Source organism: Anomaloglossus baeobatrachus, chromosome 2 (genome assembly GCF_048569485.1).
Source record: "Anomaloglossus baeobatrachus isolate aAnoBae1 chromosome 2, aAnoBae1.hap1, whole genome shotgun sequence".
Classification (NCBI taxonomy): domain Eukaryota; kingdom Metazoa; phylum Chordata; class Amphibia; order Anura; family Aromobatidae; genus Anomaloglossus; species Anomaloglossus baeobatrachus.
The window spans coordinates 149,224,909-149,250,804 of NC_134354.1; the positions used below are offsets into that span (position 1 = coordinate 149,224,909).

Below are 25,896 nucleotides of genomic sequence, written 5' to 3' on the forward strand. Positions count from 1 at the left end.
TTAATATTCTTCAAAATATTTTTATAAAATCACTTTTTTATTTCAAATTGCTAAAATCATCACAAGGTCAAGAAAAAACATCACCAGAAAAAACATACAAACACATAAACAGAGGGGCTCTCTGATCCAAATGATTATTGGTGAAAAAGGCAGAGGATCATTTTATATCAAAAAATCTATATCATAAAAATATCACCCCTGTCCCTTCACCAACATCCATAGTACAGCACTAATACATATATTAATTGATAAATAATAAATATACAGATATATAAATATTATATCGATATATCAATAAATATACATATAATAGCTCCAGTGTAAATAGCCAATGTTCAAAAGGAAGGTTTTTACTCCTATAGACAAGAGCGGAATAAACGAGGAATCTCCTCTATATAAATATAACTTCTCCTTTAAGAATGATATTTCCTATGTCCATAGGTTTAATAAGGGGCAATGAGTTATAGTTTATTTAATAGCTTGCCCACTCAAGCTGTTTATAAATGCCCACTCCTCCCAAATAGAATGAATTACTCCCTTAACAACAGGGGCCAATAATAAGTGTAACAGACATCAATTTGCCATACTTGCCTAATATAAGGTCAGAGACACCCTCAAAAGCTCGACGTACGTTTCAAGGGAAACCTTTTTCATCAGCCTCCTGATGAAACATTGAACATTGGCTATTTACACTGGAGCTATTATATGTATATTTATTGATATATCGATATAATATTTATATATCTGTATATTTATTATTTATCAATTAATATATGTATCAGTGCTGTACTATGGATGTTGGTGAAGGGACAGGGGTGATATTTTTATGATATAGATTTTTTGATATGAAATGATCCTCTGCCTTTTTCACCAATAATCCTTTGGATCAGAGATCCCCTCTGTTTATGTGTTTATATGTTTTTTCTGGTGATGTTTTTTCTTGACCTTGTGATGATTTTAGCAATTTGAAATAAAAAAGTGTTTTTATAAAAATATTTTGAAGAATATTAATAAAAAAAAAAATTTTTTTTTGATACAATATACTTTGATTTCTGTCTCTTTGTCCTTATCTAATTATTTGAGTTAAAGTATCTCTAAAAACTATGGTGGAGAAATTATAGGAATCTGCTATCATTTTTCAATGCATGCCTATGAACACCGGATGCGGCGCGATGCGGAAAAAAACGCATCCGGCCGCCGCATGCGGTTTCTTCCACTGCGCATGCTCAGTAGCGTGCCGCAACCGGAAAAAAACGGACCGGCCGCATGTAAAAACTTATGCAAAGGATGCGGTGTTTTCGCCACATCCGTTGCATAGGTTTCACAGCCGGATTGAGCCGCACTGCTCAAACCGGATGTGTGAAAGTAGCCTTACATATCACTCATTACCAGGCTGGCATAATTTTTGCATACCCTCTAGTGATATTTTTTTTGTCTCACTCTCTTTTTCCGTCTCTTTTCTTTCTCTCTTTTCTCTTCCTTCTTTATCTTGTGCCTCACTAGGCCGTCTTGTGTGTTCTTAGACATACTACGTGTTGTATTGCATTATCACTTATTTTTGCTTCCTTTTTCTTTGAAATATATTGGTGCTTATTAAGTTGCAGTTGTAAACACTTTGTGTTTTATTTATTTCCTATTTATCTTTTGCATACTTATATACTGTATATCAATATTTCTGTTATCTAGAGATATTCTTCCAAATAAGTATTGTATTTAGATTGACTTTACATCACACTTATTTTCAATCCAGCATTTTGCTGATTGTTAAGGCTGCTTTCACACTTGCGTTGAACGGCATCCGTTGCTATCCTATGCTATGCTAGGAAACCGCTTTATTCCTCATAGACTTCTATTAGCTACGGATAGCAATGGATGGCCTTGCATTGCATCTGTCAGCCAATGCTGTGTTGCATCCGCCTGGCGCTGCATGTAGCGTTTTTCTGCGCTTGGCGGACTGTCAAAAAAACGCAACCTGCAGGATTCCGTCGGCGTCTGTTGTTTTTATAATGGACACCTATGATGGCGGATTCCGTTAGAATCCGTCATTTGATAGACTCCGTTAACGCATCCGTCTTTACACAACTGCGCATGCCCAGATGTGTAAAGTCACGAAAAAAAAACATTAACGGATTGCGATATTTTGTGTGATCCGTAGCATCCGTTGTGCCACTATATGCAACGCATCCGTCACACAACGCAATGCAACGGATGCTGTTCAACGCAAGTGTGAAAGCAGCCTAAGTTGCAGTAACCTGCATATTTTTTACAACATATTCTCCGTTCTATCCCTCCATCTTTAACAGCAGCAGTTTTGCATCTCCCTCTTTTTTTCTGTCTATTCTTCTCCTTTTTTCTCTGTCCAGTCTGCACCTTCCACAGTCTGTCTTGTGAATTTTTTAGTGTATATATTTACAGTGTATTGTTATACATGACCGTATACCATGGTAATGTATAACAATATACCATCTTTATATGTATGGACAACCCTTTTGATCGGGTTTGCTGAGTGACTTATCTCCTTTTATTTGGTTTTAATCTTTGTCCAAATAAAGATTTTATTACAATTGTCTGGTTCTATACTCTTGACCTGTATAGGTATTTCTTGAATTTTTAGAGTGTAGCCTATCATCTAGTGGCCATATATAAGTTTCACATACCCAGTGCTGTAGATTGTTTACTTCTAGCAAACATTGACTTTTCATATTGTTGATACCACTGCAAAAAGGTAATGCAATGGGGGAGATTTATTCATATACTGAAGACATCTGTTTTCTGGAGTTATAAAATTTACAGATTTTGGCACATGACAATTTTGGGCACCTATTGGAGGTAGCAATGCAAGTGTCAAAGGTCATCTATATAATAATATATTTTGTAGCATTTTAAGATTTCAAGACATTAATTTGGGTGCAACTATTCAATTTTTTTTCTGCAAACTTTACAGCGCATTTTCAGAAATTCACATTTCAATAATTTTTGTAGTTATTTAGAAAGCATTATTGAAGTCGTTTATATTATGTTAGTTGCAATCAGCTGATTAGTATATTTTAATTTCAGACGAGTTTCAAAGTATTTTCAATATATCCATATTTTTTTACAGGGTCTAATACACTGACAGGTGACTCTAATATATTCACGGCAATGGAAACCACAAATATAACTGACGGTAAGTAGTAATGTACTTTATAAAATCAAAATCTCATAAACCTAGGTAAGAAAGTATTTTACGTAAATGAGAACTGAATTTTGAACAAACATTATATCAATTAATTGTACTGTACGGGCAAATATTAATATCTCTGAAATATTTCAGGGAACTCTGCTTACTTTTCCACTTATCAGTCACTTCTACCCTCAACACCACCCCTTGCCTTTTGAACTCATACTCCACTCAATTAAAAAAAAAACCCTGTTAATTTATACAAGCCAAAGTGCCCACCCGGTGAGATAGCAGGCTACACCTCCTATTGAACTCTATGGATAGGGAAGGAAGAATGAGTAGAACATTAAAAAAAAAAAAAACAAAAACAGATAGATAGAGGGAGACACAGAAAGATCGTACTGAGCTTTCTGACAAGTTGTTGTTTTTTTTTTACCTCGATCCAGAACTGGATTTATGACTGCACTCAGTACTGCTGTATAATTTCCTCCCTGCCTTCTGCTTCTGTTTGTGTGCTAATTAAAGAAGCACTCCCATTAAGTTTTTTGCTAATTAAATGTGTGTATATATGCATGTAAGGTAGTGTAAGTATATTAATATATTCACGTAAAGCTACTCTCTCCGGTGTCCAGCGCCATTACATTCCTCTTCTGAGTGATGCCCCTGCAAGTGCCCACTCTATACACTATGTGTGAGCCAGAAGTCTCTTTTACAATGTAAGTCTATGGAGCCTCTTTCTGGCTCTCCATAGACTTACATTATAAAAGCCACTTCTGAGTCACACAGAGCGCAGTGTGACCCGGAGAGTCTGAAGAGCGGTGATATCACTGAGAAAAGGAGAAGAACGACGCTGGACACCGGAGACAGCAACAGGAGCTGAATATATTAATACACTCATACATTACATGTACATATACATACATTTAATTAATAAAAAAAATTAATTATGCATCTTTAAGGAATGAAGAACCTGAATCCCTGTTTGTGTACTGTCCTCTGTATGTCATTCATTATAGCACTTTGTCTTCTCTAACCAGATCAGAGTCAATTGCAAGTTTCTAAATAGAGATTGGAGAAGAAAAAAACTATGGAAAATACAAAATACAAGTCATACTATGGATCGGAATAGTGTTATTCCTCATACAGGACAGTGTATTATAAAAAGTTGTTTAAAAGTATAGTTCCCTTGTAATACAACAAATATTTAAGATCTAAAATAAAATGTGAAATAGAAAGTAAGCATGTAATTAGGCTGGTCTCTAGAGATTCAGGAGAGAAAGAGACAATCTTTCAGTTTTAGTTTCTTTTACGTATGTAAATTAAGTATATACTATAGATATATATATATATATATTAAAAATGTAATCCCACGACAGACAAATGGACCCTTTCATCACCTGCTGACATGTAGAGATTTAGGAGGCCCTGTGACGCTCCAGTGATTTAACACTTTCTTTTTTACAATGCTTTGTCAAAACTTTCCATCAATAAAGGGCTTTAAGAAATTAAGTTCTGAGCCAATTTTTGTTGGATGCGCCAGCATTACATGTGTATATCGATTGTAAGGGTCTTGGGCAATAGTTTAGACCTGCTTTTTTTTAGCACCATTCTGCTTTAGACCACAAGTCAAGATTTTACAAAGAAAACCTCACCTTCGTGTATCCCAAATAAACTTTATTTTGCTAACATTATTAAAAGAATTTGTTCATGTTGGTAAAGTTTTGCTCTATTTATACCAAAGCAATTTATATTGCTAATGGCCTTATCGGGGAAAATCAGCATAGGGAAACATCCTAGTTAATACTGTGGGCCAGAACTTTCTGTTGCATCCAGGTTTTGGAGGTCGCTGCGTGTTGTAAGGTTGGACGTTGTGACGCGTGCCATGACCTTAAGATGCGCAGTGACCTCTCAGGCCTAGATGTCCAGGAGGCTGTAAGTCCTGGTCTATAGTGAAAAAGCCATAGATGTGATGTGTGACGGCAGAAAGAAGAGAACTAGGCAGCTGTCAGTGAGTAGTGAGGTGACCGGAGAGGTGAGCAATGTTAATCCGATTACTGGTTCAGATACACATTTTCATATCTGATCTGTGATTCTCGTGGTGCAGATCCAGTCCTATAATGGTGGGTACATACCATATTTACAATGGTTTAAATTATCTGCTTAAATTTATTATTCTCTATGTACTGCTAAGTTTACCAACAAAATAAAGCAGACAAGAATTGCATTTAGCAGACCCCAAACAATTAGCATTGGAAAGTGAATGGGCTCTCACATACAAATCTGCATCGCTGTCAGATAAGGTCCCCCTGTTGGCTCCCCCTGGTGACTGGAAGCAGTATCACTCATGCGGAGTGATACTGGTACACGATCTGTTTGTGAGAGCTCCAGTGCAATGCAGCTGGAATGGCAAGGGACCTGACAGCGACACAGATCTCGGTGTGAGATCCCATCCACCATCGACACTTGCCAAATGTAAATGTTTGGGGTCTGGTGTGCAATTTTTTTTTCTACTTTCTTTTGGCGATGTTTGCTTTTTGGGGGGGCTGTCTGCTTTGATGAAGAATCCTACTGTATTCTTTAACGTTTAAGCTGCTTGGACACTTCCTTATGGAACCACAACTAGGGCTTATTTTTGGAGTAGGGATTATATTTCAAGCATACTCCAAAAAGCCTCACAAATCCAACTAGGGTTTACTTTTGGGGTAGGTCTTATTTTAGGAGAAACAGGGTACTAGTTTGTTATTTTTCCTTTCTACCATTTGTCGGCCCAGTACCTGTTCCAACTTACATATAAATTCAAGTTTATCTTTTTATTTTTAAAATTTTACCAACAGTGTAAAAGGGATCGTAGCTCCGATTCTTTTGCATATAGCATTTTGATGAAGATTTCTGCAGGGCACAGCAACAATAGGATCAGTAAAGTGAATACAGAGATATACAATCTTTATATAAGCTTTACCTATTTAAAAGAGACACTTGAATATTGTTGGCAAGTTTACGATTATATCTATATATTAATAAGTGTCCAGTTTGGTAACACATTTTCTACTTGAATAAGTGATCAATCTATTGTTTTACTGTTACAGTAACTGAATTTACCATTAATACATCCAAAAGTCATACAGTTTGGACATCATTAAATACAAATGGTGAGTATATTTCTCTCGCCACTCCTTTTTAAATGTTTCCATTACTTTGATAACCCCTTCTCAATCCTTATGTCTCCCCATTTTAAAATAATAAAACTTATGCTTACCTCCAGTGCTGGCGTCTTTCCGCACTGTGGAATATTTTCTCTACAATACATCATAACATTGAATGAAGTTCTTATACCATGTGGTGCGGTGCCTGACAGCCTGTTGGCCACGCTGGAATGCACATGTCTATATCCTTGGGCAGTGTGCATTCCACCCTGTGGCACACACTTCTTGTGTGCACCTATGTAATTTTCGGTGGGTGGTAACTTCTGCTGTCTGCTTTCCAAAGCTTCTCAATATGTATTGCACAGTGGAATGTACAGCTGTTTTCAGTAGTTTTGGACAGTTAGGATTCTTGGCTCGGTAACCACTTACCATTGCTTCACATTTCTGATCACATTGTTGCACTCTATGTTGGAATGCATACATCACTTCCTAACCAATCCAATTTTTCATATATGGACACTTGTGCATGTATCCTCTTTTTAACAACTGTTCTTTATGCCTCATTTAACCCCTTCAGCCCCCGGGCACTTTCCGTTTTTGCGTTTTTGTTTTTTGCTCCCCTTCTTCCGAGAGCCATAACTTTTATATTTTTCTGTCAATCTTGCCATATGAGGGCTTGTTTTTTGCGGGACGAGTTGTACTCTTAAATGAAACCATAAGTTTTACCATATAGTATACTGGAAAACGGCAAAAAAAATCCAAGTGCGGAAAAATTGCAAAAAAAGTGTGATCGTACAATAGTTTTTGGGATATTTTATTCACCGTGTTCACTATATGGTAAAACTGATGTATCAGTGGGATGCCTCAGGTCAGTGTGTGTTTGTGGACACCAAACATGTATAGGTATACTTCTATTTAAGGGGTTAAAAAAAATTCACAAGCTAGTCCAAAAAAAGTGGCGCACGTTTTGCGCCATTTTCCAAAACCCGTCACCTTCTCATTTTTTGGGATCTATGGCTCAGTGACGGCTTATTTTTTGCATCTTGAGCTGACATTTCTAATGGTACCATTTTTGCGCAGATACTACGTTTTGATCGCTTGTTATTGAATTTTGCGTAAAACTTGCGGCAACCAAAAAACTTAATTTTGGCGTTTGGAATTTTTTTGCCGCTACGCCGATCAGATTAATTGATTTTATATTTTGATAGATCGGGCATTTCTGAACGCGGCGATACCAAATATGTTTATATTTTTTAATTTTTTTAACCCTTTAATTTTCAATGGGGCGAAAGGGGGGTGATTTGAACTTTTAGGTTCTTTTTGTTTTTTTTATTTTTTTAAACTTTTTTTTACTTTTTTTTTTATTTTACTAGTCCCCCTAGGGGGCTATAGCGATCAGCAATCCGATCGCTCTTATCTATCTGCAGATCTCAGCTACACAGCTGAGAACTGCCGATACGGTGCTTTACTTTCAATGCCGGCTGTATTCCGGCATTGAGAGGAAGTGAGTTATGATAGCTACAGGCGTCATCACATAACCCTGTGCTACCATGGCAACCACCGAAAGTCACGTGACTTCCGGTGGGAAGGCGGTAAGTAAAAATCATGGCCGCGCGCATCTACATCTCACTGCCAGACTTTGGCAGTGTGATGTAAGGGGTTAAATGTTCCGGGTGGAATGCGATTCCACTCGGAACATGCAGGCACACATGTCAGCTGTTAAAAACAGCTGATATGTGCGCAGATAGCCGCAACCTGTCGGCGGCAGGGGGCGGGGCTTAACCTCACACGCTCCATGACAGATAGATCCGTCCAAGGTCGTGAAGGGTTTGAAGGGGTAGTCCAGTCTAAAATGACAAGCCTGTAGTCTCTCCAAGGGACACAGCTGGGAACTGTGGTCATGTGGCCGCAAGTATACGACATGCATACTCCCAGCCACAATCTGACTAGATGGCGTGATCCCGTGATATACTCTTGCATTGAGCAAGGCCACGGCCATCAAGTTGGATTCTGGAAAAGAGTGTGCATATCACATACTAGCAGCCACGTGACCACCATTCCTGGCTCTGACACCAGAGAATCCTCAAAGTTCTTAAGATGTGAGGATTCACAAGTCTGTAGTCACAGAGAGAGACTGCAGACTTGCCATTTTAGACCTGACAACCCTTCTATTGTTCTATGAATTTGTATTGGATGAGATGGTATTTATAAGGTTAGCATACCTCTATTCTGAACTCTCCTTGTCAAAGCCAGCGGCGAAGTGTACGTCGCAGACCCGTGGTCTTCACTTCTGTGTTATCTCTTATCTACGGTATGTTTGGTATTTGATATATTTAGAGTATTTCTATTTTACTAGTTATTAATTTAAGAATCCATCTGTTTTGTACATTTATTCAGTAATTTTTAATAATGTACATTTCTACTATATCCTATTTATACAGACCATTACTTTTATCTTTTTGAGAAGACAACACCACTATTTTACAATACACACGTTACTGATGAGCTTGTCATGAAATTTGTTTTTGTGCTCTGCTCCCCATAAATTTAATGTATACATTTTAATAATTTTGTATGTATTAATACAACTATATATTTAATACATACATATTTTTTCTTGTGGTTATTCATTCCCTTTTGTAGGATTATTAAGTACAATGTAAACCTAAAAAATTCTCTATTTCTCTGTATATATTATTTGATTTTTTCATTGTTTTTAGGAAATGATACTTTCTTTAATAGCAGTACATTTTCATCTTCTTCAGTGACAACAAACATCAATAATGGTGAGTAATTATATATCAAGGATTATGTTTCAGTGTAATATCAATAGTGTGACTAGCTGCTTACAAAAATAAATGCTGCCCCACTTACTGCCCCTACTTTACTTGTTTGTTAACTTTTGATGTCTAGATGCCATTATGCTTGAGAGAAAATTAAAGCTTCTGGCTCCAAGGGTTATCGCTGGATTACAGCGCACACAAATGGATAGTATTGAATACAGTAATAAAGGGAAAGCAACTGTTCTTCCAAATGGTTAAAACATAGCTGAATCCTTCATTCTTGCTGCATGTATTAAGCCTTTCGTGCCAAGAATATATCTCATACGTCTTTGCAGGGTGTCAACTTAGAGGCCAAGGACGTTTGAGATACGTCTTTGTTAGTAATAGCTATGTCTCACCCACAGTAGAGGTATCTCGCTGTCTGGGCGACAAGCATGCCGCATCTCCAACCTATCACAATAGGCTAGGACATCTGTCGATGACTGCGCCATTCTGACACTATTGAGAGCCAGCCTTGATGCAGCCGAAAGTCCTAGCTTATAGTGAAGAGGCCAGAGAAGCAGCACATGATGATAAAAAGAAGACTGGTGACTCGAGAGGTCAGCAGTGAGGTGAGTATTAGGGGTTTTTTTGTACATAAGACGTTGTAAATGTTTGCGCAAGTCCAATGTTTGTAGGTATCTCCATACTTGGAAGAAATTGTGTTAAAATGTATGCCATTTTTTCCTCTCCTATTATTCCTTTTGACAATTAAGAATTTGGGTACAACACTACATTTAAATGAAAAACAAGTTAAAAAAAAAAAAAAAAAATTATTAACCCCTTCACAACCTTTTACATAAGTTTACGTCATGAATGATCGGAAAGGCGGTCACGACCTATAATGTAAACTTACATCATGGTGATCATGTGGACAGAGGAGCTGTGACCGCACGATCGCCACTGAGGGCTCGCCATAAGTTAAAGCTGAGCTCTTGCTGTCACAGCCAGGTACGGTCCCAGCGCTGTCCCAAGCTGTTTAACTCTTCTACATACCATGATTAATAGCGGTAGCTGCATTTGGGAGGCTGTGAGTGGGAGTAAAGCAACATGTTTCTGGGAGAAATGTATATTTTCCTTTTCACAGCGCAACGTTATAAAATTCTGTGAAGTACTGTGGGTTCAAGGTGCTCCCCACACTCTAGATACATTCCTTGTGGGGTATAGTTTCCAAAATGGGGTCAGTTGTGGGGGGTTTCCACTGTTTAGGCACATCAGGGCTCTCCAAACGCAACATTGGGTTTGCTATCGTTCCAAAAGTCAAATTGTGCTCCTTCCCTTCCAAGCCCCACCGTGTACCCAAACAGTAGTTTTCCTCCACATATAAGGATTTTGCATGTTCAAGAGCAAAGGCCTAAGGCGGGCTTTACACGTTGCAACATCGGTAACGATATATCGTCGGGGTCACGTCGTTAGTGACGCACATCCGGCGCCGTTACCGACATCGCAGCGTGTAAACCCTAGGAGCGATGATCACCGATCGGAAAAGCGTCAAAAATCGCTGATCGGTGACATGTCGCTCCTTTGCAGAATATCGCTGCTGCTGCCGGTACGATGTTGTTTATCGTTCCTGCAGCCCCACACATCGCTGTGTGTGAAACCGCCGTAGCTGCGTGCACCGCCAATGCGGAAGGGAGAAGGTGGGCGGGATGTTATGTCCCGCTCATCTCCGCCCCTCCGCTTCTATTGGCCGGCCGCTTAGTGACGTCGCTGTGACGCCGAACGCACCTCCCCCTTGAAGGAGGGATTGTTCGGCGGTCACAGCGACGTCGCCGACCAGGTATGTGCGTGTGAAGCTGCCGTAGCGATAATGTTCGCTACGGCAGCATTCACCACATATCGCATGTGCGACAGGGGAGGGTGCTATCGCGCTCGACATCGCTAGCAATTGCTAGCGATGTCACAGCGTGTAAAGGCCGCCTAATACATTTCATGGTCCATTTTCTTCTGTTACCCTTGTGAATCACTGGATCCGGCCAGCTTCAGTGCCACTGTACTCCTCCAATGTTACAGAGGCAAAGGTGCTTGTAGCGTTGGAGATCACTTTTTTAACCATTAATGCGACCATGTTGCTTGTCTGAACTGTCAATCAAGCAGCAGTGCTCTCGACGGGCAGGAAGGCAGCTGATCGGCTGGGAGCTGTGCACTCCGAAAAACAGAACATGGGACACAATGCCTTTAATTAAAACAAGGCAGAACTATTTATTTCACTGTACATGAATGTTAAGATGCACATTGTAAATTTTATTTTAGAATTTTCATAAGTTTTTCTTCAATTTTATTTTATTTTTACTTCTTGCAGGGAGTACTAGTTGGACTAGTGATATAACTTCTCAGAATACATATTTGACCTCTGAGTACAGCCAAACAACTAAAAGTAAGTAAATTGTATTATGGTGACTTTGTGTAAATGAGGCTTCCAAAGAGTATGGATGCCTGTATGGACTAGAAATTCTCATGAAGATGCCTGAACTATGGCAGAAGCTTAAAAAGGGGAGGAGCGCACCAGAAATATATGGCAATTGGATAAAAGGGGTGCTAAGAAGTGCAACAAGTAAGGACTATATCAAAAGGAGAGAAAGATGTTGCACATAAACCAAGCACAACCCAAAAGTACAAAAATAGTAGAAAAACCTTTATTGAACAACAATAAAAACAGTTAAAATACAAAGCTGCAAACCCAGTAACCCATGATCTGAAATGACCCCATATAATAATATGTTCAAAAATAGAAACAACAATAATTAATGGTAATTCACAGAAGTGTAAGACCCAATATAGCATGTAAATTACAAGCAAATATACATTCCTATAGCCAAATAGCAATGGAATGGCAATTCAAATAGCAGAGGAAAAGCTATATAAGTAGATAATATCTACAGTAGTGTTAGTGCAATCATGCAGTCAAGGCAAATGATAGAGATGGGGAAATAGAAAAGAGCAAAAAGCTCTGTCAATAGCCAGAAAAGACTGGAAAAGAGTAATATAATAAACCAGAGCTCTGCATAGGGATAAAACAACCCCAGGAACGCAGAACGCCATTATTAAGATGTGAAAGTGATAGTAATGACCTGCCAGTCAATTGGAGGTATTAGGGTTTGGTTCCACTAGCGTATAGCTTTCGATGCGAGAGCACCGGTAGCGATATGCTAATGACCCCCTGCTGTGAGCGGGGTCATGCGAATGTGATACGATCTTGCGATCGCATCACAGGTTCGGAGAAGAGGGAGGAAACACTTTCTCCCCATTTCCTCCGCTGCACCTGTCTCTGCGTACATCGCACTGCACTCGGTTTACATGCAAGTGCGGTGCTATATGTAACACAATCCCATAGACTTGTATGGGGGGGTGTGAGCCGAGACTCGCTGCCAAATGCAGCATGCTACAATTCATTCCGCATGCTGCTAGGGCATGAGAAATCAATCGCAGATGGACATTGCCCCATAGTTTTGCACTACATTGAGAGCAATCCGATGTTTTATCAAATTGCACTCGTCCGTGCAAAACGCAAGTGGAACCGAACCCTTAGGTGTAATAGCCACAGTAAGGCAGGCAAGTGTACCAAAGTTATCTAAAAATTCTATTTTAAGTATTGGTTCAGCGTGTTCTATATAGAGAATATATCTGGTCAGGTTATCCTTAGTAGTTAGTATATGCATGGGCACAGATAGTTTAATCTAGTAATTGTGATAGCTAATGATTGTTTGTGTATGCCCTGGGCATAAATAGTTCATTTTGTTATTTTTCTAAAGTCTACCTAACATAATTATCAATAAAAATGATTTTGTGCCTCTTGGTAATACAAATAAGGAGGATTTAATGGCTTACTTGTGCACTATGCAGCAATGATTCGCTCCACATACTTTCCTGGTAAAAGCTTGGTATCCTGTCTCCACTATTAGAGAGTCTGATCCATAGACTATGATTATCAGTTTAGAAACAACCATTAGCAATGTTTTCATGCATATACACTGTCTATGGATGAGATTCCTGCACAGCGGTACGGAGTGCGGTCCCTCATTTCCTTCACTCATCCATCGGTACCTGGACTTTTCTTCTGGACGAGCACCCCCGCTCAGGATACGGTAATTCCCAGCCCTGGACGAGCACACATGCATTATCGCTGAGTGACATACAGTGGTGCAGCACCCTTCCTATCTTGCTGGATATACACTGTCTATAACAAAAATAAGTACACCCCTCACATATTTGTAAATTTTCTTTATATCTTTTCATGAGAAAACACTGCAGATATGACACTTTGATACAATGTAAAGTAGTCAGTGTACAGCTTGTATAACTGCAAATTTGGTGTTCTATAAATAACTCAGCACACAGACATTAATGTCTAAACCACTGGAAACAGAAGTGAGTACACCCCTAAGTGAAAATGGACAAATTGTGCCCAAAGTGTAAAAATTTTGTGTGGTCACCATTTTTTTCAAGCAATGTCTTAACTCTCTTGGGCATGGAGTTCACTAGAGATCCACAGGAGCCACTGGAACCTTCTTCCACTCCTCCTTGACGCCATCACAGAGCTGGTGGATGTTAAAGACATTGCACTCCTCAACTTTCCATTTGAGGATGCCCCAGAGATGCTCAATAGGGTTTAGGTCTGGAGACATGCTTGGTCAGTCCAGCACCTTTACCCTCCGTTTCTTTAGCAAGGCAGGGGTTGTCTTGGAGGTGTGTTTGGGGTCGTTATGTTGAAATACTGCCCTTTTCACTTAGGGGTGTACTCACTTATGTTGCCAGCACTTTTCACATTAATGGCTGTGTGATTTATTTAGAGGGCACACCAAATTTACACTGTTATACAAGCTGTACACTGACTACTTCAAAGTGTCATATCTTCAGTGTTGTTCCATGAAAGGTATAAAAAAAAAATAAAAACATTTGAGGGGTGAACTCACTTTTGTGATATACTGTATGTTCTCTTGTTTGAGCAAATTCTCTTTTGGTACTATGGTTGTCTCCCACAATCTGAAAAAAGTGATACTGAATTAGCCTTCTTTTATTTTGACTATAGTGCGCGGAATCCTGAGAAATTTAAAAGTGAGCCCCATTGGGGAAAGAAATAGATATTGACAGTCTCTGTACAGTGCTGTGCTGCAGAATATTTTTCCAGTTCTTTACCTACAGAAACAAAATAAATAAAATTAGTTTCCTCGGCCTGAATTTGTTTTAAAATTCCAATACACTTTAGATAATTGCCATCTTTCCCAACTCCCAACACAAGCAAGTTCAGTTGAATAGAAAGAGTAGAGTAAAGGCGGCGTTACACGCTACAATTTATCTGACGATATGTTGTCAGGGTCACGGTTTCCGTGACGCACTTCCATCATCGTTAGCGATGTCATTGCGTGTGACACCTACGTGCGACTCCGAACGATCGCAAATAGGGTGAAAATCGTTGACACGTTCAGTTTCCAAATATTGTTCGTCGTTTGGAACGCAGCAGACATATTGCTATGTTTGACACCCTGCAAACGACGAACAACATCCACACGACCGCCTTGTTCAAGCAATATATCGCTGAACGATGTAGCATCGTTTGTGAGATGTGTACATGTGACCGCTACAAAACGACCTATGAGCGATCTCGGCAAATCGTAGCAACAATCTGGGCGTGTCACATCGCTAACGTGATCGCTAGCGATATCGTTGCGTGTAAAGCGGCCTTAAGCCACTGCCAGACACATCCAGACATGGCTTTGTATCTCTTGGGAGACAAAAGAATGAAGTTCAAGTATCTGATCCTTCTCTCCTCTCATGTTATCTGAGTCATGAGTCTCCATCACTGACTGGTAACATGGAAAACAGCAGGCCCAAATGACTGTTCTGTAATGTGTCTTTGCGTGATTATAACTGGCTTAGCCTACAGAGTTGTGTTATAGAAACATAAAGATTGATGCTGCCCAATTCATACAGACAGTAAAAGCTACTTCTCATAATATGTCTTACTATGTATTATGGTGACAAGTCCTGGCCTAATCGTGAGTCTAGTGACTGAAACCAACAGCATCAAACACTGTATGCCTATGATTTTCTTAGTTCTGGTCACAAAACCTGTGGTCTAGCCAAAACAGCTGCAACACAGACTAGAAAATATGGCCACTATACGATCTTGTGAATTACCATAGTATGTTGTTTATTGCTAAACAAATCTTTAAACTGTGAAATATATCTTTTTAAGCATAACACTGCGTTATTCCTCATACACATCTGATAAATGAATGTACATCCCCAATTTATCATGTTGTATTAATGTAATATTATGTGCAATTCTGTCATTTTTCTAATTTAGTTTTCAGCAATAAAACATTTACGATACCATCCGGTTCTGTGTCATTAAATACGACAACAGGTATGTAAGTCGTATTGCTGTACCTCATTCATTTACTGCTCAATAAAACATCTCTTTTTATTTATTAGGCTAAGTTCACACAATGAGGTTTTGGTGCAATTTTGACTCTGCATAGTTTTGTGGCTCAAAAAAAAAGCAGTGTCTTACAGTTCCGGCAAAGTGGAAGTGATTTCTAGAAATCTCATGCCCGTTATGGAGCATTTTTTTTAAATCTGCAACATGTAAATTTCTCTTCCATTAAATACACTACTCACAAAAATGTAGGGATTTGAAATGAGTGGACTAGTTGAAGTTCGGTTCGGCGAGGTCAGTCAAACTTTAAATTATGTTCCATTTGGGTCCCAAACTTGGCCTAAACCCCAATGGAAGTCACAAATTGGGTAGTTCGGGTCTCCACTCATATGCGCCTGCCAAGAACACATAATTTCTGGGGGCAGGTGAGCGAATTTCTCCATTTTTTGGGGGGTGCACACTAAATCCTATCAAGCTGTTGTTACTCCCTGTGTGAGCCTTTCAAGCACTGCAAGCGTCTCACAATGGGCTGAGCACCGAGTGTACCCGAGCACAGTGATGCTCGCATGAATGAAGTTCATACGTAGAGAACTCGAAATCCGAACTGAAACTCAGTTTTTCCATAAAAGTCCGAACACCGAACCTCGGGTTTGCTTTTAGGGATATTTGGTTTTCAGGTGAAATTTCAGGATGATCCTATAATGCACTTTAACCTTTTCAGATTAACTTAATGGGACCTTCTTACATGTAATCCACACATAGAAGGGACAAAAGAAGGACAAATGCAAATAGGGTGATAAAGCATAGGGTAGAGGAAGTCTGGAGGTGCTCACCTGACCAGGTTGTGCATGTCACAACCCCATTATATGCCCATAGAGAATAATAATTTTATTTCTATTATAATAATAATAATCTTTATTTCCGTAGCGCCGACATATTCCGCAGCGCTTTACAATTTCAGAGGGTCATATACAAATAAACATTCATAAATAACAGAATAAGAATACAGTTGCTGCAGTCATGCGCATGGATTGAATAAACTTTTCATCTGCAAACATATTGAGTAAAGGAGATGGACATTTCTGGTTGACCGCGCTGCTGCAGCAAAAGTAGTCTTTACAGGCTGTGGTAGTATTTAATAGTAGCTTTATTACGCGTTTCAAGTTTGTGCCAAACTGTTTTAAAAAGAATAGACTATATACAACATACATACATACCTATATGTAGTATATTTTTTTTAAAACAGGAGTTTGGTACAAACTTGAAATGCGTAAGAAAGCTACTATTACATACTACCACCGAGTGGATCAGCTACTTTTCAAACAGCAGCGCTTTCAACCATAAACACCCATCGCCTTTATATCTTAATGTAATCCGCACATGATTTTATCAACAAAGTTTTATCAAAACTAAGTAACAAATAACTTTTCAAAACAAAGCAGTTTTATTTAAAATATGACTGAAGAAAAAGAGAACTAGAACTAATGCTAAAAATGTGATAAAAAACACATTTAAAAAAATGCAAGGAACCTAATAAACCTATTTGGTGAGGAATGCTGTACAACATCTGCAACATCAAAATCGCACCAAAACTCATCATATTTTTGTAGCCTTAAAATAACTCAATTATTAGAACATTAATCTTTTGAGCATTGTACAAGTTAGAAGCCACTGGCCTTTACGATGTCATGGAGAAGAAAACGGAGTTAGTATATCCAGGTCTCCCTTGTTTCATTTTAAAAAGTAAACCTAAAAAATACCTTCTGATTAAACTGTTTTAGGTGAAGGATCCATGCATATATCCATAGTATTGTTTTATGACATTATGCCGATTGTGGTTCTTGTTAAAATCGTTCTAATATTGTATTATTGGGTTTGTATAATTGCAGGAAGTATAAATTGTTCCTTGAAGGACACCGATGCCTATAAGAATTGTAAGTTGTTTTTTCACATAAATAGAAAATATAACCAAGAAACATATTGAGGACGAAATAAAGAACATTTGACCTTGTGGAAAGCATAATCACAATTTAATAAACTTTTAGAGACTAAAATAAAAACATGGCCTTGTGTCAGACACAACCTCAGAAATCATGGGGACACAAAGCAAAACACAAAATGAACAAACCTCCTCCGGCTGAAAATTCTGACAAATGTACCATATTTTTCGGACTATAAGACGCACCTGACCATAAGACGCACCCTGGTTTTAGAGGAGGAAAATAGGAAAATAAAACTTTAAGCAAAAAAATGTGGTCTTGACACACTGTTATGGGGCGAGGATCTGCTGCTGACACTATTATGGGGGTAATGTCCCCAAATTCTCTACTAAGGTACCCCATCCTGGTAATGATCCTCCTGCCTTGTATGTGATCCTGCTATAAACCCCCATCCTGCTCATATACCCCTATCCTGCTCATATACCTCTATCCTGCTCATATACCAGCATCCTGCTCATATTCCCCCATCCTGTTCATATACCCCCATCCTATTGATATACCCCCATCCATCCTGCTCATATTCCACCATCCATCCTGCTCATATACTCCCATCCTGTTCATATACTCCCATCCTGTTCATATACCCCCATCCTGCTCATATGCCCCCATCCTGCTCATATACCAGCATCCTGCTCATATTCCCCCATCCTGTTCATATACCCCCATCCTATTGATATACCCCCCATCCATCCTGCTCATATTCTCCCATCCATCCTGCTCATATACTCACATCTTGTTCATATACCCCCATCCTGTTCATATACCCCCATCCTGCTCATATACCCCCATCCTGCTCATATACCAGCATCCTGCTCATATTCCCTCATCCTGTTCATATACCCCCATCCTATTGATATATCCCCATCCATCCTGTTCATATACCCCCATCCTGTTCATATACCCCCATCCTGTTCATATACCCCCCCATCTATCCTGTTCATATACCCCCATCCATCCTGCTCATATACCCCATCCTGTTCATATACCCCCATCCTGTTCATATACCCCCATCCTGTTCATATACGCCATCCTGTTCATATACCCCCATCCTGTTCATATACCCCCATCCTGCTCATATACCCCCCATCCTGTTCACATACCCCTATCCTTCTCATATACCCCCATCCTGTTCATATACCCCCATCCTGCTCATATACCCCCCATCCTGTTCATATACCCCTATCCTGCTCATATACCCCCATCCTGTTCATATATTCCCATCCTGTTCATATATTCCCATCCTGTTCATATACCCCCATCCTGCTCATATACCCCCATCCTGCTCATATACCCCCCATCCATCCTGATCATATACTCCCATCTTGCTATATGCCCCCATCGTGCTCATATACCATCCTGGTATATGGCCTGTATCCTATAGCACAGAGAAAAAAAAATAAACGTTTATACTCACCTGTTCTTCACTCCCTGCAGCACCGATCATCTTCCTCTCTGCGCCACTGACCTGTGTGTGTGGAGCCGTTCCCCTGCAGCATCGCAATGTCTTCCTGTCTGTGCCGATCAGCTGATCAGCACAGATCAGCTGACCGGCACAGACAGGAAGACATCGCGTGCTGCAGGGGGGCGGCTCCACACACGGGGACGGGTGAGTACACTCATTCACTGCAGCCCGCGCTGATAATGATGCGCGGGGAGCAGTGAATACAGCCGCACATGATCACTCCAGGCTGTAATTGCCAGGGGTGATCATGCGGACCGGCTCTTTACTATGCGTGCGTCCCCGCTCGTCCTCCCGCCCACCTGTCAGTGCCGGCTTCTGCGCTGAGAGATGGGCGGGAGGATGGGCGTGCATATGTAATGAGCGGGCCCACGTGGTCACAGCAGGCTGCTACAGCCTGCTCGTGCCCCCGATGACCCGCTCCACCGCAGCACCCTCATTCCCGGCCGCAGCACTATAGTCAGACCATAAGATGCACCCTCAACTTTCCCCCAACATTTGGGGGAAAAAAAGTGTGTCTTATGGTCCGAAAAATACGGTACTTAGATTTCATGGATGCTAAAGAATATTTTTCAGGACATATCAATATTATCACAATAATCATATTTTGTGGAAAGGTAACCTTTTGTTATGTACTTAGTCAAAATTTGCCACCATTCTCCATCTCCCCAGAACATGGCAGAAGATGACTTGACTCCAAAGTGCCTACATTCATGTCCACAGCTTAGGATCATTTAGGACTAGAGTAAGGGAAAAATGAAGGAGAGGCATAAAATACTGCTGGTGAGAGGTATGAGTAGTATATTACATAATTGTGGCACCTGTATAACCAACACTACATTTGATGGGGCTGGTGGGAGATGTGAGTGATCTTACACAAGAGGAGAGGACATTGCTGGAGGACCGGATCCACAGTCAGCACTAGGCGTGATGAAATATGTAATCTTAGGTGCCAGAAACTGCAGTGGATGGAAGCCTAATGTAGCCTGGGGTACAGTTAAAATGTTAAATCTGGGGTTTTGAAAAATTAATTTTGGTGTTGAAGAATCTCCTTAACCCTTTAAGGACTGGCCAATTTTTTATTTTTGTGCTTTGTTTTTTCCTTCCCTTATTTCAAGAGCCATAACTTTCTTATTTTTCTGTTGACATAGCCATTTGAGGGCTTGTGTTTTGCGGGGCCAGTTGTACATTTCAATGCCACTATCACTTTTATTATGTGATGTACAGGAAAATGGGGGGGAAATTCAAGTGTAGCAAAATGGCAAAAAAAGGTGCAATTTCGCAATAGTTTTTTGATTTGTTTACAGTGTTCATATAGTGGTAAAAATGACCTAGCAGTATGATTCCCCAGGTTAGTATGATTACGTAGATACCAAACATGCACAATTTTTGTTTTATGTACACTAAACAAAAATATAAATGCAGCAATTTTGTTTTGTATTTCATTTTTCATGAGCTGCACTCAAAGATGTAAGACTTTTTCTATGTATACAAAAGTATTTTCTCTCTCAAATATTGTTCATAAATTTGTCTAAATCTGTGTTAGTAAGCACTTCTTTTTTGCCGAAATAATCCATCCACCTCACAAGTGTGGCATATCAAGATACACATTAGACAGCATTATTATTGCACAGTTGTGCCTTAGGCTGGCCACAATAAATATACCATAGACAGAGCTCCTGTGTATAATGTCACGGTGATCACTGTATTACCTGTACACTATATACAGAGCTCCTGTGTATAATCTCAAATGTGATCACTTTATTACCTGTAAACTGTATACAGAGCTCCTGTGTATATAGTGTACAGGTAATACAGTGATTTCATTGAACTCTGTATATAGTGTATAGTGTACAGGCAGTACAATGATCACTGGTGACATTTTACACTGAAGCTCTCTATATAGTGTGTAGTGTACAGCTAATATAGTGATCACCAGTGACATTATACAGAGGAGCTTAGTATATAGTGTATAGTGTACAGGTAATAGAGTGATCAGTGGTGACACTATACACAGGAGCTCTGCATATAATGTAAAGTATATAGGTACTAAAGGGATCATCGGTGACAGTATACACAGATATGTAGTATATAATGTGAGTATACATTTAATTCAGCGATCATCGGTGATATTATAGAGAAGAGCTCTGTATATTGTGTACAGTGTTTGTGTACAGGTAATACAGTGACTTACCAGTGACCTCTCTAGTTAAGGTAATTCATCTTCGCTTTTCCTCTTCATCCGGTGTAGACCGCTATCGCTTCTTCCAGCCGGGACTCCTCTCTGCAGAAAATAACACACAGACCTCTATAACTGATATCTTCCAGAGCACATTCACCACTTTTCCCCTGACTACTGAACTACACCAGATGAAGACAAAATGCAAAATAATGTCAACCTGCACAGTAATGGAACCTCTCTAAGTGTTCGCCCCATGGAAGACAGTATCCTCAAAAGCAAATTATAATATAGAAGTAATAATGTCCCATAATTGGCCCCTATAGTATTTATGTCCCTCACTTGCCACCTTAAACTAATAATGTATGTCCCCCATTCTGGCGCACAGCAATTGCCATCTATACTGGCCCAAATACACTGTCATTAATTCTGGCTCTTATATATTAATAATGTCTCCCATCCTGTCCATCCTGAGCCATTTTATTTAATAATATACTCCATTCTGGGCCCCTTTATTTAATAATGACCTCCATCCTGAGTCCCTGTATATCCCTATACTAGGTCCCTAAGTCCTCCAGCCTGGGCCCCTATGTCTACTAGCCAGCCGCATCCATGTCACTCTCATGTGCTATGTGCTGACATTAGCTGCCAGCCTCTGATAGTCCACTGAGGACCCAGCGCCCACTCGATCATCATCCGGTGTCCAGCCGGGCCAGTCCTACCCTAGTAGGAAGCAAAAGATCCTGAAGAAGGAGTGATATCTGTGAGAGCTGATGCCAGGGCACAGAGGCTGAGGCAGAAAGATATAAAACAACATGAAACTTGCAGAAAAAGTATATAGGGAACGTTAGGGGCATTGTTCTTAAGCTTTTATGGCAAACCAATAACTAAGGTATGGTAGCGGACAACCACATTAAGGAAAAAATGTACAATGTTACTTCTGTCAGTTCCTTTGGATTTTACAATCTCTAAATGTTTGTTTCTTCAATTTGTATTTACAGTTCTATTGAATGTGTGTAATGCAACTTGTGATTACGGCACAGGTATGTTCCTTTTATTGATACCAAAGCAAAAATAGTCTATGTGTGTGTACATTTTAATTTGGTGTTTTGAATGGGGGGACATAGAGGGGTGAGGTGTAATACTTGACATTTCAATAACATAAATGGTTTTTTTTTTCTTATTCATAAATCATTTCAGTAACTAGCCATACAGTTACCTTTATCTATTGAGAGAAATGGTGTGTTGACATTGAGTCATCTGGTTTACATATCATGGTGTTATGTGCTCTGTAAAGCTGGGTTTACACACTGCAACATCGCTAGTGATATCGCTGTAACGTCACTGGTTTTGTGACGCAATAGCGATCTCCCAAAGTCTCTGTTGAGTCGCTGGTGAGCTGTCAAACAGGCAAACCTGGCCAATGACGCAACAGCGATCCGGACCTGCAGAACGACCTAGCTAGTCATTGGGGACGTTGAAAAGCAGCTTTTTGAAAGGGAAGTCGCTAACAAAGTCGCTGTAAAGTCCCCTTTACACACTGAAACTTTCTAGCTATCATGCTGCACAGCGGGAAACAAAGGACCAAAGAATGGTCCTGAACGATTTGTAGCGATCAGCAACTTCACAGCAGGAGCCAGGTCGCTGATGTGTTTCACACACTGCAATGTCGCTGGGGAGGTCGCTATTACGTCACAAAACCGGTGACGTTACAGCGATGTCGTTTGCGATGTTGCAGTGTTTAAACCCAGCTTAAGGGTACTTTTGTGATATGGACTTCTCATGCTCTGTAAAAAGAAGACAACTGCAGACCCATACAATTCAGATAGTACAACTTTTCTAATATAACAGAAACTAAAAAAAGAGGTATTTAATTACGGTAGTTCACTAATACCATGGATAGTCCATTCGTTAGTTTTAGGTACCGTGCAAAATCCAGGCTGGCTCCTGGACTAGCACATGGAAAAGATTCAGTTAGTAAAAATATTACATTTATTGAAAAATACTTAAAAAGAAAGTGTGTTTTAAAGGGAACTTTTCAGGTCAGATAACGCCATTAACCTGCAGATGTAGTGTTAATCACCTCTTATATTTCCAGGCTAATAAGTTTATGTAATTTGACAGATTCCCTTTAAAACATCAAAATGCATAGGCCCTATGTCTCCTACATATTTGAATTAATCCATTGATCATAATGATTAAGAGTCCAATATGGATTGGAAAGGTATAGATCTGGTATTTCCTATATATTTAAAGTTTTTAAACTTACTGTCATTTAATGTATTTTTCAATAAATGTGAGTTTTTTACTATCTGAACCTGCAGATGCTTAATCAATTTCTACATACTGATTTCCACAAATTTTCTGAACAGAACCGGAGATACTATGTATTGTGATACACGTAAAGAAGCCCTCCCATTACCTATTTTTTTCCTATTCCACTCTATATGTTAATGTAGTGTAGTGTTAGTGTGTTAATAAACTTACGGATCGCTATCTTTTTGGTTAACCAGCGGCCTTCCACTCCTCTTCTGAATCATGTGATGACGATTCAGATCTGGATCGCTGGTATCTCTAATCCTGGCTTGTCTTTAAAGGGAATCTGTCAACAGGTTTTTAATCTGAGGAGAGCATGTAATAGGGGTTAAAAACAAAAATGTATACCTCTCTTATCCGGCTGTGTGATATTGTTTACTTAAACTATAGGCTTAATCACCAAGTGATTATAATTGCTGGACTACAATATCAGGATAAGTGCAGTCCGACACACCACTCCTGTGAGTGACTTCTCCCTGTCAATATAACATCTTTATACAGAGCCTGGTGTGGGCGGGAGAGCTCTCTCAGCTCTGCTGCTTTACTGAATCTAAAAGCTTTGATTGCGTCACAACGGCTGCAGCCAGTAGTCTAAGTAATATATTGTTGGATTCAGAGTTTCCTTTCCTACATCATGTTGCTCTCAGCTGAGGTATCAAAAACCTGCCTGCTGACCTTTACCAGTTTGAGCATGTTAAACTGGTCACATAATGGAATAGAGGCTTCAGAGCTGAATATAATAGTTTGTTGTGTGTTTGTTTTTTATTTAGTATAGTCCTTTCCATTTTTGATATATTAGCTTGTAAAATTTTCGTTATCATTTATGATGAATCCAAGGGGGCATTACCAGATTTTTTTCTCTGGGGTCTGTACTTCTTCCCCCTCAGGAGGTTGACCAATCATAAGCAGGCACCAACACAGTGTTAAAAATAACATGCCCCCCACAATAGCTTAGAGCAGGTTTCTCAGTGTGAGACATGTAATGACAAACAGCCTGCTCTAATTGATTTCACTGCAGAGATTTGTGTGATTACAAAGAACTGTGAGTAAAGTAGAGATGAGTCTGATAATTAGCACTTCTTTAGGTATCATCTAAGGGCAGTCAGTGTGTTTGGAAAGACAATACAACAGAACTGAGCTTGGTCTCATTACAAACACCTCTGCAGCAGCAGTTCTCTCAAATTACTGTCTACTTTGCCTTCAATTTTCACAGTGGCCAATGGGGCTTTTTTAGATTCATACTTCCTTTCCTTGCAGGACGAATTTTCAGCAAGGCTCCTTACCACTAGAGGCAGGATTACAATGACAAGTAACACCTCTAAACACAGCTGATATCAAAGGATCTACCAATCACAAATAGGCAATATCACAGCTGATTCTCCTTCCCTTCCCTTCAAAATGACTTTTGCACCTACATTTTTTTATTTTCCTGAAACAACAGAAAGTTAGAGTATAAATAGCCCCTGTGAAAATTGCAAGAATATTAGTTTTATTTTCTTTGAAAATCGTGTTATGAAGAAAAAAATAATGTCAAAAAGTGTAAAAACTATACTGGATTATTCGTTTTATAAGATACACTGGATTATAAGACGCATCCCAAATTTAGAGGAAACAAAGGTAAAAAATAAAAATATGGGGTCCGTCTTATAAGCTGGTAGTATCTTACCGAGAGGGCGGAGCGGGGTCACAGGAGGCATGGACGATGGTGGAGTAGGGCTACACTACGGGTGGTGCGGCAGGTGTCCCTGATGCTCGCTGCAGGTGTTGTGAGGCAGAAACATCCAGAAACTGTCGGCTGTGCGGGCTTCAAAGAAATGGCGCCTGTAGTTGGCACGTGCGCAGGTTGAGCTATGAGCCAAGATCTCATCTGCGCACGTGCCACCTCCGCGCGCCTTTTTCCTACAGTCCGCTGCTGGGAGATCAATGGGGCAGAGGTGGCACCTGCACAGATAAGATCTTGAGCAGAGAGCGCAATCTGCGCACGTGCAGACTCTGTGTGTCATTATTTGAAGCCCGCACCACCGACATATTCAGGATTCCCCTGGCTCACCACCCTCAGCAAGTACTAGCACTGCCCGTAGCGGAGCGCACAGCCCACAGCCTGCAGTACTGCCCCTGACTCCTGTGACCCCTCTCCACCACTCTATGGTAAGCTACATTCGGTTTATAAGATGCATTCCTCATTTTCCTCCCAAAGTTTTGGGAAGAAAAGTGCATTTTATAATCCAAAAAATACAGTACTTAACCTAAAAATCTGATTTTAACAATAGATTATTTCCTGATGATCGCTTCCCTTTAAGAAAATAATTTATTGTGAGTGTATCATTTACTAGTATTAAACCAGTAGACATATAAATTGTACAACAAATTGAACATATGTCGGAACGTAAATAAAAAAAATAAATAAATTAAAAAAAAAATATATATATATATATATA

At 39.7% G+C, this 25,896-nt stretch overlaps 1 protein-coding gene across 2 annotated transcripts in view; it reads left to right on the forward strand.

The window, feature by feature from the left end:
* Positions 1 to 25,896, forward strand: part of ADGRG2 (adhesion G protein-coupled receptor G2) — a 229,208-nt gene that overhangs the window by 142,276 nt on the left and 61,036 nt on the right. For both annotated transcript variants that reach the window (XM_075335436.1, XM_075335437.1), the window contains 7 exons: positions 3,101 to 3,166; positions 6,247 to 6,309; positions 9,024 to 9,089; positions 11,428 to 11,502; positions 15,433 to 15,492; positions 17,394 to 17,438; positions 22,144 to 22,185. In XM_075335436.1, the coding sequence (XP_075191551.1) occupies positions 3,101 to 3,166; positions 6,247 to 6,309; positions 9,024 to 9,089; positions 11,428 to 11,502; positions 15,433 to 15,492; positions 17,394 to 17,438; positions 22,144 to 22,185 (417 nt within the window). The remainder of the gene's footprint in view (positions 1 to 3,100; positions 3,167 to 6,246; positions 6,310 to 9,023; positions 9,090 to 11,427; positions 11,503 to 15,432; positions 15,493 to 17,393; positions 17,439 to 22,143; positions 22,186 to 25,896) is intronic.